General features: G+C 38.1%; 1 protein-coding gene across 1 annotated transcript in view; it reads left to right on the top strand.

The window, feature by feature from the left end:
- Positions 1–19,899, top strand: part of LOC129768226 (roundabout homolog 2) — a 331,824-nt gene that overhangs the window by 203,934 nt on the left and 107,991 nt on the right. The window contains exons 3-5 of the mRNA XM_055769718.1: positions 10,014–10,160; positions 10,482–10,682; positions 10,801–10,922. Coding sequence (XP_055625693.1) covers positions 10,014–10,160; positions 10,482–10,682; positions 10,801–10,922 — 470 coding nt within the window. The remainder of the gene's footprint in view (positions 1–10,013; positions 10,161–10,481; positions 10,683–10,800; positions 10,923–19,899) is intronic.

Genomic DNA, 19,899 nt, shown 5'->3' on the forward strand with positions numbered 1-19,899 from the left:
CGCCTTCACGTAGGTCTCATCGTCCATCAGAATACATCCGTCGAACTTGGTCAGCACTTGGTCGTACAGCTTTCGAGCACGGATTCTGGCCACATTGTTCTGCTTCAGCGTCCGATTTGGCTGTTTGCTGGCTCGGAATGACCTTATTCCTTCCCGGAGACGAATTCGTCGCACCGTACTGTGAGCGGCCTGGAACTTATTGGCCAAATCGCGGTCCGAAAGATTGGGATTCCTCTTGACGGCCTTGATGACTTTCCCACGCAGTTTCCGGTCGACAGTTCCACTCCGACGCTTCGAATGCGGCTTCCGAGCCGTCGTCAATGTTTCCTTGTACTGCTTGATAACACGCCATACGGTATTTCTGGGCATTATAAGCTGTTTAGCTAGCTTAGATGCCGACAACAATGGATTTTCAAGAAAACTGTGCACAATTTTATCTCTCCGTTCGGCTTCCATGGCGGTTGTTTACAAAATGCTATCGTTTGGTGTTATGACATAAATACATGGTGAAAGGTAATGAATTTCCCGACACGTGGGTGAAAAAAGTTTCCAAATCCGTCCACTAGGAGCGCCACAATGAGCAAAAGAATTTGTTCCAATATTAAATGAAGCAGACTTTAATCAATTCAAATGATGATATAGTGAACAATTATTTATCTATGTTTATAGAACTTGATCTATAACCTTTTTTTTTTGATAATATGTGAATCCTCCTCAAAAAAAAACTATTTTGAAAAGCTATGATATTAAAAAAAAGTCGACAAAAAACAAAAAAAGTCGAAACAAAATATTGTTAATAAGTCCTTAAAGAAAATTAGTCAATAAGATGCTTTCAAAAAGAAAAAAATTTTTTCTGTTCCGCAACAATAACTATAAACACTAAAGAAATTGTGATGAAATTGAACGAATTCAAAAAAAAAATACATACTATCCTACACAGTTTCAGTATTATTTCACAAATATGCCACAAAGCAACAAATATGTTTGTGAAGCATTTTGTTCGTATACAGTACCGTTTCGATTACCGTTTGTATTCTATATGTTTGCGTCCTAATTCCACTTTGAATGAACCAAAACAAATTAAAACCCCCGGAACATTGCATAATTGAACCGGAAATTAGTTCGAACGGAATAATAATCATACCTGATTGTAAATAACACGTCTCTCTGTATTGTTGGATCGGTTGTAGCTTAACGGGAATTATTAGCGTAGTCTTCAGTGCGTGTGAGTTATTGTAGTGAAAATTGTCCCCAATGTTTGGTCCCATCCTTTCACACGAGCAGAACTAATCCCTCAACTGGTAATTATCAACGTAACATGGAATTAGAATTGGAGACCATAACGTAAAAGTTCTGCTTAATCCCACACATTACTCCCACACACTCCCAATATTCCTGGTGGTGCCATGAACAAGCCTGTCACCCATCACGAACAGGTTATTTTCGTCCTACGCTCGCACAGCTGGAAAAACGATTATAACACTGATGCTGTCGTCACATCTCAATGATCAGAAGTTCTAACTCACTTTGACATCGACGGCTGGCAGCAGCAGCCATTGGTGGTTCTGCGTCACCAAATGGAACAAGACAACTAGTTCCTAATGGAAGTTCATTTTGTGCTGTTCTCTCCTGACTCAAATTCCGGAAATTTTCCACCTGAAAGAAGCCTAGAATCGATGCGACTCGACTACAGTATCGCTTGGGCGAACACACGGCAACGGATTGAGTCTTAAAGTTGGCCAACTTGGGTTCCGAGTCTGCACTCCACCGAGGCATATCCAGAATATTCATAAGTATTTCCCGAGAGCGGCAACGCCCGCCCCCTATGAATAACCAATAGTTAATCTCTGATCTCGCTTGGAAAGTAGCAGCAACCGACTAGGGGCAACTGGTTCTTCTACCGCATCCATCACCCGGACCAACACAACTATGCTGCTTAAGGATTCCATGCACGCATCAGTAGCTGTAATTTACGCGGCTAGCTGCAGTGCACTCATGTATATAAATTCGCTTCACTTGGGCGGAATATTCATTTCGACACCTACACGATAGTGCCTGCCGCCTCCTTGAAAGTGGTGCACGAGCGGAAAGTACTCCTATCGTCGGTCAGCCACTTGGGCCGGACTTGTTCGGACCTTGCGGGGAGGAAAGTGTGCTATCGAAACACCTACCTTCCTTTTACAACGTGAGAATTGATAAAGTTTAGCTGGTTAGAAAAAAAGATGGCTAGAATAAGTGAACTTTGATGTGAGTTTTCGATTGAATACATAATCTATAGGTTGGAGCGATGGGGCGAAACGTTCACTTATCCCAAGAAGTACAAGACTTCGCTCAAGAGATAATTATGGGTATCTTTCATCGCCATTATTCTGGCTGTGAAAACCATTAGATGTTCAAACATTTTTACTAATGGTTTTTTATGATTTTGTACCTTCGATTTTTCGACGTAGTCCTACTACTCTTGTTAAGGGTGTTAAATCAGATAACAACTTTAATAACCGAATGATGTAAGGTTACTGTTTCAAGGGTTAATTTTTTTTAAAAGGCCTTTCCTGGCCATGCCTCGCATCTCGTTGAAAATTCACTTCGGTCATTTCAGTCTGGTCATCTCGCGTTGAACAGTATACATTTTTTTACACATTTTTTTGTATTAATTACATTTAGGGTTGTTTTCATATACGTTTTGTTCTCTTATTTTACTCTGTGTTCTACTACCTACTTCAATTTCGCTGCTTCAGATCAATCATGGAGAGCAACTACGAAATGTACAGTCTAATAAGCTTGAATCATATATTTCGTCTATTATTCGATTTTTACTTTGATTTATTTTTGTATTCTAGGGCCCCAATAATATTTTTTCTTGTGTGTCCAATTTTTGACACTCATATTATAGAGTCTTCTTTTACACATTTAAAGCTTCAATTTGTTTATTTTTCCTACTATAATATCTTTCAATATCTCTTTTATTTTGTCCTCGCTTTCCTCTTACGATCTTCTTGTTATATTTGCTTTATGTTCCCTTATTTCGCCTTTAATTTCACTTCTTTATTGCTCTTTCTTAATGTTCTTCACATATTCTTTTTTAATGTTCCTTTATATTTCTTTATAATTTTTTCTTCGCTAAAACTCTTTTTTTTTTCGTTTCATTCTGAAATATATTCTTTGATTTCTTCTTAAATAATGCTTCATACAATCAATTTTCTTCTTTATTTTCTTTATTCTTTACTTCTGTAACCCTCACGGTTCCATTCTTTCTATTCTTCTTCACTTTCATTCATTGATTGATTCATCTCCTAGGATATTGATTCAACTATCACCTTTTATTATTCTTTGATTTGATGATTTTTTGATGATTTTGTAGTGGCCACTATCTTGGGTTTGTATTTTTCATTAAAAAAAACTGTGTTCTACTAGTCAACTATTTTCGTTTGACACTCATATTAATGGGGTTTCGAGAAAATATGTAGTCCGCCATTTTGTAGCGGCCGCCATATTGGATTTTTAGGATCATGAAATACGCAGACCCCCAAACCAAATCACTAGCTGTTGACGGTTTATTTGAACCTCTATGTGGTTTAACATAGGATCTATAGTGAAAAACGCACTTTTTCTTTTATTTCACGCCATCATCAAAAGCTATGGTAAAAAATGCACCTTTTCGTTTTTTTCACGTCATTCTCAAAAATATGAAAAAAATACTGAAAGTATATCTTACTTAGGTGTATCGATCAATATTTTCAAACAAAATTTCATCAGAAAATCAAACACTAAAAATAGTTTTAAATTAATTTTTATTTCAATTTTAAATTAATATTTATTTTTATTTTGAGATTCAGTACTACCCTAGTTTGTATTCAATTTTTTACCTATATTTTTTCAGAATTTTTCGTTTTTTTTCGCGGTACAAAAAAAAAAAAAAATATATATATATATATATATATATATATATTCAAGCATTTCAAAATTTTGAAAAAAAAAATACTGTGAGACTCAATTTTACTCTAATTTTTATTTAAATGCGTTCGTATGTGTTGTTTTTTTTTTTCAAAATGTAGCATAATTTTTTCTTGAATTTTTGCGAGGATTGCGCGAAAAAAAATATTTTTTTGGTCTTTGGGCATTTTTAACTTATTTTGAATTTAGAGACCTGTAACTGCTCTAATATTTTTCAAATTTGGTTTTCATATGTCTAAATTTTGTCGGTATATTTAGACCATTGCGCTGTACAAAGACCAAATTCATAGGAGTCAGCAGTACGATAGAGCTCTGTGAGAGAAAAATAAAGTCCTTGTTGAAAGACCATTCGGATTAAAGAGAAGAACACTTAAAAAATCCATTTTTTTTATTTTTCTTATTTTAATCTTACAATTGATGACCACGAATACAATAAAATAATCGATTTCAAGAAAATAAAAATAATAATGCAAACGATGAAGAAAATTATTTGTGTGTCTCGCAATGCTCTTAAAAATTCAGGAAAAATTACGCCACATGTAGAAAAAAAGAAGCATACGAACGCATTTAAATAAAAATTAGAGCAGAAGTGAGTCTCAAAGTTATAGGGTAAATGATCTTGGCTTGTTCAATTTGGGGTGTTTTTACGCAACTAGTAAATGCAAATCGACTTTTCTTCATGAAAATCACACATAATCGATACGAGTTTGGGTTTGTTGAAAAGCCCCAAGTCTCTAGTTGCTAATACTACCATAAGGTGTTGAAATTATTCAAATTTTTATGTTTTTTAAAGAAGAATTATGATCGTGGTTTGACCACCTCTGATCATGGTTTGCCCAAAAAAAGGATCATGGTTTGTCCGGTTTTAGAAATCTCCATTTTTGAATGAAAACATTCGAATTCACAATTAGATGTTGCATTTATCATTGCTTGAGTTTACTGTCATCATATTGATTCATTCATAATTTAGGCTTTCTTCTGAAAATTGCTTTTTCTTTGGCATTTTAGAAGTGTTCACCTCAATCCAATCAACACAGAAAAATCATACTTCTGCTATGCGCGAAGCACACCATAAACAAACATAAATAAACTGCAGCGCGCCAAGCGGTTGCCATAGAAATCATGTGGACAAAACAACATTATTGAATTGGACAACTTATGATCAGAATTGAGTTCATCAAAATGCGTTAATTTAATAGTTTAGCTATGTAAATCCGATACAAATGGTGAGCAAGCATGATGTTTACAATATTTATAAGTGTTGTAATCCAGAAAAGGTCTGAATACGTGCCAAATAATCATCTGGTGATCGATTAAAAGTTAGCTCGAATGAGGGGCGCATTGACACAAATAGAAGGTGTATTTTATAATCCTTTAAAACATGTGATTTCGTAAAAATATACTATCAAACTACTATAAATCATGTAAAAGGCAATTTCATTTATATGTTTCGAAACATTCGAAGGCCTTATCTGACACAGGAGAGCTGAATTAGAGCATTCAAAAAAGTGGGCAAACCATGATCATATTTTCGACTGGACAAACCAAGATCATTTACCCTACTTTTTTTCAAAATTTCGAAATGCCAGAAAATATATAAAAAATTTTTGTACTGCGTATTTATTTTTTTTATTATTAGATTTTTTTTATGAAAAAATAGTTTGAAGATATTTATCGATACACCTTAGTAAAATGTATTTTTTAGTATTTTTTTCATATTTTTGTCTCAAAGCTATTGAGAATGGCGTGAACAAAACGAAAAGATGCCTTTTCACCATAGATCCTATGATGTACCATATAAGGACTAAAATTTATGGTACGACGACCAAAATATTTTAAAAAGTACTCTATACAGTATTTTGCATACAGCTGGTGATTTGATTTGGGGGACTCTCTACTCTCTTACCTAGCCAGACCCTTAGGAAATATAAAAAAATATTTTTTGCACCGCGCAACACTGAGAAAATCTGAAAAAAATCACACATATCTAGAAAAGCCTTAGGAACACATTTAAATATGAATTAGAGTAGTACTGATTCTTAAAATATCAAAAAACAAAAATTCAAAATTTCAATATTTTTTTTATTGTACTTTAATTTTTGATGAATTTTTTTTTTGATGATTTTTCTTGATACTCCGTAGTAAGATGCACATTAAGCTTTTTTTTTAATTTTTTTACATAAGCTTTTGAGGATGACGTGAAATCAAAGAAAAAGTGCGTTTTTCACTATAGATCCTATGTTAAACCACATAGGGGTTCAAATAAACCGTCAAAATTTCTTATTTAATATCCTATACAATATTTGCCATAGAGCTGGTGATTTGGTTTTGGGGCACTTTTTACTCCCTTACCCGGCCAGGCCCTTTCTATTAATGTGGGATTAATGTGGGGCAGACACAGACAAACACGTTAAAAAATATTACAGGGCAAGCTAAATAAAACCGTTCAATAAATTACTTAGTATGCCGTCTTGATGAACGCATTATTTGTTATGAATTTGCTGTAGGCATCACGATACGACAATATTTTTTTGTCTTTTTTCCTCTATGCTTTCTTTAAAATGTTCATATTTCCTGTTTTATTTGACAATTGAAGCATTCCACGAATCAACACGAAACAGTTTTAATTTCATATTTTTATTAAGTTAAAACTTTGTCAACTTGTGCGGTACTAGGTACGATGTCATTTCACGGTATTTGTTTTTTAAATACGATCACGAATTTTTTTGACGTAGGACTACGCCTTTGATTTCTATATAGGGGGGTCACTCTACAAAAAATGTAACGTTTTTTTATAAGAGTTTTCAAATGCATATTACCCAGAGTCGTTCTTACGATGTATGTTATAATATATACCATCAGACGGAAAATTTATCCATCATTTTTTCGCCTAAAACATCAACAGTGGAAATAATAAAACAAGTGAGCAATTTAACAAATAAAAGAGATATGTATTGCCAGCGGATGCGAAAGAAATCATGTATTATGCATTCTATCTTTCAACTTCGTTCCCATGATGTTGTATGAAATACAAAATTGTGTGCAATAATTTGTTCTATGTCGAAGTAATCAGATGCAAGATTTCATCAAAACAACGAGGAAAGTTCCACTCATACAGCTACTGCTTCCGATGCCTTAATCCGGAATTAAACAACTTCAATTAAATGTAATTTTTTTATTCACCGATCCACATATACTTCATCTGGTAGATGAATGATTAATGAATGTCAGTGTGACACATAACAGGGTGTCAGTTAGACAGTTGAACTTCCTGCCAGAAGATTATTTTCTTTTTTTGTTCGTTGACGATTATGAGTACATATAACAAACTTTTCTGGACTACTATTTGGAGTTTCAAACGAGTTAAGCTAACAGATTTCTGAACAATGGAATGAATTTCATTCGACAACTATTCTGAACAATCACAGTCCTACGTCAAACTTTCATCCGTGCCCTTAGGCTCAGACCCTTCTACTTTTTTTAAAAAGACTTGTGCAAAAATGGTATCATTTTAGAAAATGAACTATAACACCAAAACGGATAATTCGATCGAAATGGTTTCTTAGACAAAGTTATAGATTTTAATTTTGCTGTTCTGGAAAAAGTACACACCCAACAAAGATTGTTTGCCGAAAAAAACAAAAAAAAAAGTTAAAAAAAAGTAATATCTCAGAAACTAATTTTTTAAGTCTCAATTTTTGGCACAATAAAGCCCAACAACTTGTTTATCATTCGATCCTGGGCAAATGCAAAATGAATTTGTATATAGCATTTTGAAATTTGCCTTTTTTACAACAATTTCTGACTCAAAAACTATAATACTTACAAAATTCTTGTCAAAGGATTCAATGTAGGAAATTATTGATTATAATATATTATATTGTAAAGACTGTTCAGATATTTTTTTTTAATTTTAGAAAATAACGCTTCGTATGATACCGTTTGTTGTAGTATTTCTAAAATTTGTGCTTGCAAGGCATGTTTCGGTATCCCTTCCATTTTCTCTGGATAGCAAAAATCTAACATCCTCTGAAATTTTGCAACTATTCAATTCTTTCTGTGAAAGTATGTAACCCCGATTGGTGTCGTTCCTCTCTATAATTGTGCTTTCCTTCAGTTTGATGGTTGTTATAACCTTTACCTGTTTTTGTGCGGATTTCTGTTCTTGTGTGGTTTTTTTGTGCGGTATATTGAGTTGAAATGTCGTATTTCTGATCGCAATTTGACGCTTTATTTAACATAGTTGAAATTATTCAATTTAAGTCAAATATGCGCCGTTTTGTTCGCAAACTTGATGCCATTTAGTTTGCGTCATTATCGTCATTATCATTATCCCCCCCTTATTATTTGCAAAAACTTAGACAGCCAGTTTTCGCAAGCCTCTTTTGAGGCCAACTTAGTGTCACCAAAAGCGTTTTACATGGACCGGAAGAGATGATTATCACTTGGAGCCAAGTCCGGACTATACGGTGGGTGCAATAGGACATCCCAACCGAGCTCCCGTAGTTTCTGGCGGATCATCAAAGATGTGTGAGGCCGAGCGTTGTCCTGGTGGAAAACAACACCATTCCTATTGATCATTTCTGGCCGCTTCTGGTCAATCGTCTGCATCAAACGGTCAAGCTGCTCACAGAGAGAGAACCGAGTTGAGTGTCTGGCCATAGTTGAGCAGCTCATAGTGGATGATTCCTTTCCAATCCCACCAAACACACAGTAAAACCTTCCTGGCCGTCAATCCTGGCTTGGCGATGGTTTGGGCCGGCCCACCGCGCTTCGACCACGACTTTTTTCGCTTTGGGTTGTCGTACGTGATCCACTTTTCATCACCAGTCACCATCTTCTTCAAAAATGGGTCGAGTTCGTTCCGTTTCAGCTGTGCATCGCAGGCGTTGATTCGATCTAGAAAATTTTTTTGCGTAAACTCGTGTGGCATCCATACATCCAGCTTTTTTTTGGAATCGAATCTTCTGCAAATGGTTCCAAACGGTTTTATGGACTATTCCCAGTTCCTGGTCTATCGAGCGAGTGCTCACATGCCGGTCTACTTGTATGATTTCAACGATTTTATCGGTTTCCACGACGATTGGCCTACCAGTACGGGGTGTATCTTCGACAGCCTCTACACCAGAACGAAATTGATCAAACGCTGTGCTGTGCGAATCGTTACAATATCGAGTCCATAAACTACACGATTTTTTTCGGCCGCCTTCGTTGCAGTTTTACCTCGCAGGTAGTAAAAACGTAAAATATGGTGAATTTCTTGCTTGGTGGACTCCATCTTTGACGCGCTATAACTTGAGACTGAAAAGGACAATCACGACACTGTCAAAACGACACTTGTAGCACATATTGTCGTCTTTTAATAGCCGTATAGTATGACCTGATGCGATAAGTACAACACAAGACATGTTTAAGTGTTGCCATATATTGATAATATACGACATTTCTTATTCCCCAACCCAATATTTTTAAGATTTATGTTTGCGAGGCATGTTTCGCTATCTCTTCCATTTTCTCTGGATAGAATATATTATAACACACACACCCCCCTTTCAACCTTCTAGGCTGGTTCGAATCATAAAAGCTTATAAGACTGTACATAACTGGAAAGTGTGAAATTACAAATTTTAAAACCGATTATTTTTTTAAGAGATGAATGTAGATGGTATTTCTACATGTATATCATGATTGATTCATCCAGTTATCATGAAATATGTGTGCATTTAATGATTCGTCGTCATTCCTTGCTGTATCGAACTGCCGATCACTCATCAATAATTAAAAGCCTAGCTACTATAAATTACGCGATAGTGCATAGACAGTTCCATAAATCCTGCAATCGACAACACTCACACACCAATAAAATCCTTCCACCCGCATCACCCACCCAATCCCACACAATAATAGGCCGGAAATGATGTTGGCTGCCAATGCATTAAGCCTTTTGGCAGTTTGTATTATTGATTTAATTCCGTACTCTTGTCTCTCTCTCTCCCACCCTCACTCACAGTTCTAATTCTCGTTCTCGTTTCCTATCTCACGTCATTTCCCTTTAATAGGATTATGCTCCGGCCGGCCGAAACCGTTCATTTCCACAATTGATATCGACGGACCGACGGTCGCACCGAAATTTATGACCCGGGGCCACCTCTACAAGGCCATCATCGGTGACTCGATCGAGCTGCCGTGCAAAGTGAAAGATTTAGGTGAGTACGGTTCGTCCTGAACTACCTACTGGTATATATTCCCCCTCACTTTTATACGAGCCAACAGCACACGATATTCATCCAAACAGCGTTTGCGATTCATTTTAATAAGCTGATGCACTCATCAATTTGAAAATTTTGAAACGTTGCACTCAATTTTCGAGAGCATAGCCTCGAACACAATATCAGCTGTTTAAGGATGTGAACTGTTCAATTATTTCGTTGTCTAACATTTTGGAATCGAATGCTGTAATGAAAAAAACACTGATGATATCGTTTTTCATTTCGCTCTCTCAACCCCCGCCCTCGCAAACACACCAGGGTCCTACGTGCTGCTGTGGCGTCGGGGGACATCGGTGCTGACGGCGGCCAATTTGATGGTGACACGTGATCCTCGCTTCAAGCTGGTCGAGGGCTACAATTTGCAGATAGCGAACGTAAAAATTCAGGACGCCGGCGATTATATTTGCCAGATCGGTGATAACGACGGCCGGGACCAGGTGCACACGCTGGAAATACTCGGTAAGTTTTCCCCGTGCAGGGAATTGCCGCACTATAGCTGCTGCAGTGTCATAATACCCCCTCGTCCTGCCTTCGTTCGCTCACACTCTTCCATCTTGTCCCGTTATTGTTCTTGCAGTGCCTCCGACGATACGAGTGGTCCCCCAGAATCGACAAATTACGGCCCGCAAAGGAAGCACCGTATCGCTCGAGTGCAAAGCCTCGGGAAATCCGGTCCCGGCTATCTATTGGCACAAAAAGGTAAGTTAATGAGGGAGGGCCGCCTATAATAATCACGCTCGGTGCTGAATAGTGATGCGAACAAAATACTACTCCACTCCACTTCACACACACGAAGGTAAACGCGGCTAATATTTCCGGGAAGCTGGAAGCTGGGAGGAGAAAGAACATTAATACCTGTTGAGCACGGACCAGGGTTACACAAATAGTATTAAATATGCAACGCACTCACTTCAGTACCCAAATGAATCAATATTGCATTCATAGCCTAATTAACTGAACCTCGTCGGCGATGTACCGGAAACGAATTGGAAGCTGGCGTAATTTTATGGAGGATCGAAACTTCTCTGCAGCCGGGACGAACACTGTTGGTTCGATATTAATGAAGTGCAATCAGAGCTAATTTGTTGTGGTATGGGTATTAGATTTTGGAAACAATTAGCAGCGAAAGTTTCGCTGTGAAAATTATTCATGCTTAGCTATTGGTAACAATTATTTAGTCTTACCCATTGGCACCTGTTGAAGAGGACTTTTAAAACTATCAAACGCAATTAACAATTCTGTTGTGCGATTGGAGTTGAATTTTTCAGCAAAGACTATCAATTTATGGAACATATGATGATTCAATTGAATCTATTTTGAATTTTCCTACTCGCGTTTAATTTGTGCCTTCATAATGATCGCACTCCCACCAGTTTGCAAAACTTAGTTTCGTGATATTTTGATCGGCGCTACTTACGCAAAGACTTAGGTCCTCTAATTGGCTTGTAATTTTGGAACGGAGCATGGGACAAAAACAACAGTTGTCTACTTTACCCAGAGAACATTCTAAGTCAGATTTTTTTTAAATTTTTTTCAAGTTTCCATAGTGTACTACCCCCTTAAGCAGAACAAATGCTTTTAAGCGTTTATGCCGCCCCTAGCTATCAGTCGTATTCACGAAACAAAATTTTACTATAGGATTTATAGTGTAATAGCTGACCCTGCAAACTACGTCCCGTCCAACATTTATTTTTCGTTATCACATCTACATTTTCTCACTAAGCGCACGTTCATGGGTCCAATCGCAAAACTGTTCATTGATTGATCTTCTTATCTAACCATTAAAATTACCATTCACTATAAATTTCCTAGTACTTCTACCAAAACTCGTTATTTTATTATCATTATTATTTTCAGAAATAATTCTCGTTCAAGATTTAACCACTTGCAAATAACATTTTTCTCCGTTACATGGAATAAATGTTTGATACAGAAAAAATGATAGAATAAAGACAGCCCTAAATCGGATAATTCCTTTCTCGAGTTTCTCGAGAAGGAGTATCAAACCACCATAAAAGCATTGATTGCTCCCTAAAACTTCCATATGCCAAATTTGGTTCCATTTGCTTGATTAATTCTCGAGTTATGCAGAAATTTGTGTTTCATTTGTGTGGCAGCCCACCTTAGAGAGGGGGGAGGGTTCTCGAACTATTGTAAGAACCTTCCCCGACCCCAAAAACCCCTACATACCAATTTTCATGTCGATCGGTTCATTAGTTTCCGAGTCCATAAGAATCAGACAAACAGAGAGACAAATAGAAATCCATTTTTATATAAATAAAGTTTCATATTGGATAATGAAACCCATAGCATTCTTTCGGGTACAGGCTATATTTCAACATCATTTACAGGTATCGATACAGCCTAGAATTTGCAAAAAAATGGCTGTCGAAACCAGTGATAACATATTTGCGTTAGAAAATTTCGTAAAAAAAACTATCCTTAATTTTTCAGTTATTGTAGTTGTTTTGACTGTTTTGTTAGCTATTTTCATGTTTAGTGGTAGAAAAAGTAAGAATCTAGTATAAATGGATGAACAAAGGTTATTTTTGCAGAAATATTCATTGCAATTAGCAATTAAGTAGTATTCGGAATTTGAATCAGGTTTCGTCGCATGATTCAAATTCCCAACAGTAGATGTTTGAACACACTATTTTCATAAAAATACAGCAATAGTTCACAAATTGAGGTACAAGGACAGTCTAATTCTGGAGCAGCAACAATTTTGGACTCCATTATATATCAAATAGACTTGTTGCGGTGACAGACTATCGTCAAATCACCCCTCGAGTCGACGACGGTAAACCTTCCAGTGCAACCTCCTATACAGCATAGTGACGCAAAGTTTTCGCAGTGGGTTCCGCCTCAAAATGTCAACGGGTAAAGAACTGTCAACACGAACAACAATTCTTCTTCAATTTGGTTTTTACCACGAGTAGTCAACACCGATAGCAGAGTTTAATTGGATACATCAATCAGTTAATCCCAACACTTCAAGTGAGGTTATATATTTCATATTGTAAAAAATATACTGACACAAATAAATTTAGTTTATAGCCAGTGCTAATACGCTAATAAAAGGTGTTTTCAAATCGAACCTGGTTGTGAGAGAGTTTCACAACATTATATAAATTGTATTGAAAGAGAATCGAATCCCAACCGGAATTACGAGGAATGGATCCCGCATCGGGTGTGCCACCGAAAAGCCCGAGCAGGGATGATTATGCGACCGGACGATGAGGTTATAGTTACTTGCGGCAATGGCAGCATACGGCATCATTTCCGATGTGTGAATGTCGATAATTCTATTGCTGAACGCAGTTGGAATTGCCCGAGATGCGATCGGGGATCGAATAACGATAATATTTCTGCTATCCCGAATAGCAATGATCGTTTTTCTCGATATTATCGTGCAAGCACGATGACTTCAATCCGTGCTGCAAAAACCGCTTTGGAGTTAAAGCGTCTGGAGGAACAAAAACGTTTAGAATCAGAGCGTATAGGAGCGGATCATAAACGTCAGGAACAAGAAGCCTTGGAACGTTCCCGTCTACGTGCGGAAGAGCTGAAGAAGCTTGAAGGATTGTACCTGGAGGAGACATATCGAATCCTCAATGCTGAACTAGATGAATCCTGTAGAGAAAAATCGGCAAGTGTAGACGGAACGGCACGCGCCAAGCAGTGGGTCGATGCGTGCGATGTTAATACCGCGGCATGCGACATAGGCAAAATGAACACACCGATGAAGCAATCCGGTGAGAAAATAGTAATCGGAACCATTCCGAAGAAGGTGTTACAGAAGGAAAACGATACGTTATCTAATTGTCAACCATGGATGAACTCGACCCCGCGCGATGTTAACGGGCCGGGGTTGAAAGCTGTCATGACAACACCAAAAATAATTCTTCAAAAAAAGCAGCAGAGCGGGTTTATCAAAAGTGCGTCAGTGCGATCCGTGGTCCAATCCGATGACAGGAGAAACATCATACCATACCCAAGTGAGGTCAGGTGCTGAAACATTCACAAATATGCATGAACACGATTCACGAGCTCAACCACCAGCTAGAACAGTTTGTTCTCCGCAAACAGAATCACAATCGGAAGGGTTATCAAATGCCCAATTAGCTGCTCGACAGGTATTGTCGAAAGATTTGCCAACTTTCAAGGGAAATCCGGAAGAATGGCCCGTTTTTATCAGTTGCTTCGAAACAAGTACGAGAGAATGTGGTTACTCAAATGCGGAGAATTTAATACGCCTCCAACGAGGATTAAAGGCGATGCTTTGGAAGCAGTCAGGAGCGGTCTTTTGCTACTGAAGCAGTGCCACGCGTTATTTCTACTTTGAGAATGTTGTACGGGAGACCGAAACGCTGATTTATGCACTCCTCTCCAAAATAAGAAATTCACCATCACCGAAAGAAGGTAGGTTGGATACTCTAATTGTTTACGGCATGGTGGTCCAAAGCTATTGCGATCATCTAGTGGCAGCGGGTATGGTAGATCATTTGTCCAATCCCTCCCTACTTCAAGAGCTGGTGGGTAAACTACCTACAGATATTAAGTTAAAGTGGGTAGATTTCAAAGAAGCAGTAGGTTCAGCGAATCTGGAAGTTTTCGGAGAGTTCATGACAGAAATTATGAGGAAGGCAAGTAAAGTTACGGTCTATTGTCCGAGGACGAACACAAAATCAAAAATTGAGGAAAGCAAACAACGAATCAACGAGTCAAATCCGAGAAGATTTGTACACCACCACAGCACCGGAGAGTCAAGTATTGCTGAGATCAGTCAAAGAACGAATAAGAGAGTTTGTCTTGCGATAGACCCGGTCATCAAGTAGAGACCTGTGGTAAGTTCGCCAAATTTACTCCTAATGAGAAATGGAAAACCGTTAGATTACATAATTTATATTGATCCTGTTTGAAATGCCACTTACCTTGGCCATGTCGAAGGCCAAAAGATTGTTCTGTAGAGGGTTGTCGTATCCGTCACCATCCTTTGCTTCATTATTCCCCATACAATTCGACATCACAATCTAGTAGTCCACAAAATTGTTATGGCGTTAGTCGCAATACACTATACAGAATCATTCCTGTTACCGTTTACGGAGAATCAAAGTCGATTAATACGTTTGCATTGTTAGACGAAGCATCAGAGGTCACAATGATAGAAAAATCACTAGCGAATCAGCTCGGATTGGAAGGGAAGTTGGATCCGTTACATATGCGGTGGACAGGAAACATAACGCGCGAGGAGGAAGATTCTACTAATTTCCGGTCGAAATAAGAAAAAAAGAACAATACAACCTGGTCAAAAAGTATATTCACAACCGTGTTTGTTTTCCTGACTACATCAATTCCTCTGTACATTTTGATCGGTCCATGAAGCAAGATATCCATGAATATTCAGATTATCAACGATCGAGGATCGGTCCAACGATCTTCGATACAAAGTATGGGGGTATCAATTGTGATAATATGTACTTTACTGATGGGTCCACTATAAACGAGTTCACAGGATTTGGAGTGTTCAACAAAATTTTCAGCACCTCCCATAGTCTTCAGTTTCCTTGCTCAGTGTATATTGCTGAATTGGCAGCGATACACTGGGCGCTGGACAGCGTCGCCTCACGACCTGTTGAACACTATTACATTGTAACGGATAGTCTTAGCTCTGTCGAAGCTATCCGTTCAGTGAGGCCGGAAAAGCACTCGCCGTACTTCCTTGAGAGAATACGAGAAATTTTGAGTGCTTTAACCAGACGCTGTTATGTCATTACCTTTGTGTGGGTCCCTTCTCATTGCTCAATTCCGGGTAATGAGAGGGCTGACTCATTAGCAAAGGTAGGTGCGATTGAAGGCGATACTTATCAGCGTCAAATCGCCTTCAATGAATTTTACTCTTTAGTCCGTAAAAATACCATCGCTAACTGGCAACGCAAATGGAACGAAGATGAATTGGGCCGGTGGTTTCACTCGATTATCCCTAAGGTTAGCCTCAAACCATGGTTCAAAAGTCTGGACTTGAGTCGGGACTTTATTCGCACCTTCTCCCGACTCATGTCCAATCACTGTTCGTTAGACGCGCTACTCTTTCGTTTCAATCTGGCCGGCAGCAATATCTGCGTTTGTGGCCGAGGTTATCACGACATCGAACACGTTGTTTGGTCGTGTGAGGTGTATCTTGTTGCCAGATCGAATTTAGAGAACTCCCTTCGGGCTAGAGGAAGGCAGCCCAATGTGCCGGTGAGAGATGTGTTGGCTCGGTTAGACCTTGATTACATGTCCCAAATATATGTTTTCCTTAAATCTATCGATGTTCGTGTGTGATTATCCTTATATCCTTATACCATCCATTTCTTCCTTTGTGAGTAATTGGTCCGCTTGCTATAAACAGGAGAATGAAATGTAAATTCACAACAGATGTACGAGTAGATTTAAGAATTGAGTGTGTGTGATTATCAACATTGTAATAATTTCCTTATACCTTATACCCATCCTTTTCCTGAGAAAAATATGTCACCCTTCTAAGCTCCACCGCGAGTAATCGGTTTCCCACATTACTAACCATAGATTTAAGAAATTTGTTCATATATATATAGTTTTAAAAATATATTTAAGATTTCGGCTCCTTTAAACTTATGTAACTGAGCCTGTAAAAATAAACGAATTTATAAAAAAAATAAACCTGGTCAACGCAAGAACTGTTGAGGAATTGGAGCTTCCCATACAGTCAGTTAACATGCGAGAGCTAGTACAATCTTTTCCATACCTTTGCGGTCTTCCGCTGCAGGATTATGATAACGCACGGCCACAGATACTGATCGGACTTGAACATTTATATTTAGCCACTCCACTGAAAATCCGGGAAGGACCCCAGGGACATCCGGTAGCAACCAATGTCCTGGAAAAAAGGTAATGAAAATGGTAGAATTTCGAGCGACATAGCATGCGCTGCCATAACTATTTCTCAAATAGTGACGTCAGTCGTTGTGTTTATCTTTGATTGTTCACCGCATCCATGTGAAAATGCTATTTTCAGGAAGTAATTTATCAATTAAAAACGTACATTTTTTGAGAGTTCTCGCTGATTATGAGGCTAACGTGATAGCGTGCAGTGAATATTTGTGAAATCACGTAAAAAAAATTGTAGGAGGTTGTATTCAAGACACGACCGCATTGTTAACGTAGAACTACGCTGTGGTTTAATTCAAGTCGCTTGTTCATAACTGCGGATATTATTTTATAATGCAACGAAAATTTGAAATAACCATTCCACCAGTTTGGTCGCTCTGAAATGTTTTTTTTCTATTGTAGAATCATTTGACGATAATTGTTTGATGATTCATTCTTGTACTCGCAGAACTATTCTTTGCTCGAGATAAGCGCAGCTGTTATCCTTAGTGGAGAAAGCTACTGGCAAACGATATCAAATCGCATACAAAACTCCATAACGACATTTACTTTCTTGGTGACTAAATAAACGAAATAAACAATCTCAACAACCTCGAAAAGAGTAGCACTGCTTCATTATGATCAAGATTAGCGAAAATGCAATACTAGTTGAAAGCAGCTTTGCGACTGGCACGCGTGCCCAAATAAATTAATAACTTAATATAAATTAATGAATAACTTGGTATTCCCCAAATAATTTTTTGGTGCACAACCTTAACACCTACTTCACCATAGCGTCAGTTCAATGCATTGATGATAGAAAACAAACAATGTTAACTGCTTGGAAAAACGCTGAATATTTGCCTCAGCAGTGATTCATTACTTATACCCTAGCGTGAATATTTCCCTCCCGCTATCTTCCCTCCTTGTTTACATTTATCATTACGACTGCGACTCCGTTTTGCGCTCTTCTCAACAGAAGGCCTTTCTGTTAATCTTGCCAGTCTAGATTAGCTTAGTTGTCATCCTTTGTGGAGAGATTTTTTCTACCGTCATCCACCATATTACTGACAAAATTCCAGAACATTTATTTTATTTTGAGCTGACGATAGCCTAGCTTGATGATTCCCCACACAATTGTGTAACTCAGAACTCTAATGCAATGGCGCCAGTTTGATGCAATGATTGCAATGCCAGAGACAACAGCAAGTGAGTAATTTGGTCGCGTCCACAGCTTAATCCGAAACAAGGAAGAACAAGCGATATTCATTGTTTTGAATACATAATGAGACTGAAAGTGTGCCTTCTTTCCCTGCTTGTTGAATTAGAGAAACCTTCGACTTTTTCAGTTCATTCGTTTCTAACCTTCAAAAAGGCTCTTGGAAAACTTTACTTTGTCCATCATATTACTTCTCCACCCTCATTGCCTTGAGAAACGGATTTCGATCTCTCACCGTCCAGCTCGCCCAGCAACAATCTTGTTCAGTCGGTGTCCTCACGAGGAATGAAAGTTTGCCTCAGCGAGATCCACTGTTCATACTCTAGGCAAATATTCCACTTCGTTCTTCTTCTTTTCCTTTGTGCACAGAGACCTTACATCTTACGATTTGCCCCATAAATGCCCATAAATAAGCGAAATAAGCCACAATACATTTGTCATCTGTTAAAAAACCAACAGTTGAATGATTTCATGAAAAATTTTGGCTCAAATTATCATGTAACCGTGAGTATTTTTAACATTGTTTTGTTTCTACCATATACATTCCATATTGAATGCAAATAATTACGACACGATATTTTGCTTGCCAATACAGATATACTTCGCCTACTGCTCCACCTCAATATGTACCTCATTGGGTAGCAACCAAGACTAGATTGGGTTGGTATCTTTATGGTGGACCTTCTCTTGTACACCACGATTCTTTTCGTAGAGTTTTCCATGTCAGTCGTTCGACCAAGGATCAGGATTTACATGAGTTGGACAAGCAATTCTTTTTAGTAGACAATCAGGGAGTAACATCACTTACTGTCTTAGTCGAATCCGATGAAGATAAGAGAGCGAGAAATATATTGAGTTCAACAACGCGTAGAATTCCAGGAGGTTTGGCTTCTCTGGAAACAAGACAAAGTATGTTTTCCATATAGTTATCCCATGGCAATAAATAGCCTCAAAAGCCTTGAACGTAAAATCAACAAAAATCCTCAGTTAGCAGCACGAGTTCGAGATTAGATAACCTGTTATTTGGAGAAGGGATATGCAAGATGCGCCACGGCAGACGATCTTCTGTGTGCTGATCAAGATAAGATTTGGTTTCTACCCCTTGGTTTCGTGGTTAATCCGAAGAAACCAATTAAACTACGATTAATTTGGGAGCGGCTCGAACTTATGGTATCTCATTCAATTCGTTGATCCTCAAAGGCCCTGATCTTCTAACGCCATTACCGGATGTCATGTACCGTTTCCGCCCTGCCAGAATTGCTGTCGTTGGATATATTAAAGAAATGTATCATCAGATTAAAATACGCGCCGAAGATCAACCGGCTCAACTCTTTTTGTATAGAGAGGATCCCTCAAGAGAACCAACAATATTTGTTATGAGTGCAGCAACATTCGGATCGGCCTACTCACCATGTTCCGCTAACTACATAAAATACTTCAACGCTAAGGAACATCAACAGAAGTTTCCGGAAGCTGTGGAAATTATATTGAATGGCCACTATGTGGACAACCTATTAGACAGTCGCGATACGGAAGAAGAAGTCATCCAACTAATAGAACAGGTGA

The sequence above is a fragment of the Toxorhynchites rutilus genome, chromosome 2 (assembly GCF_029784135.1).
Source record: "Toxorhynchites rutilus septentrionalis strain SRP chromosome 2, ASM2978413v1, whole genome shotgun sequence".
Taxonomy (NCBI): Eukaryota; Metazoa; Arthropoda; class Insecta; order Diptera; family Culicidae; genus Toxorhynchites; species Toxorhynchites rutilus.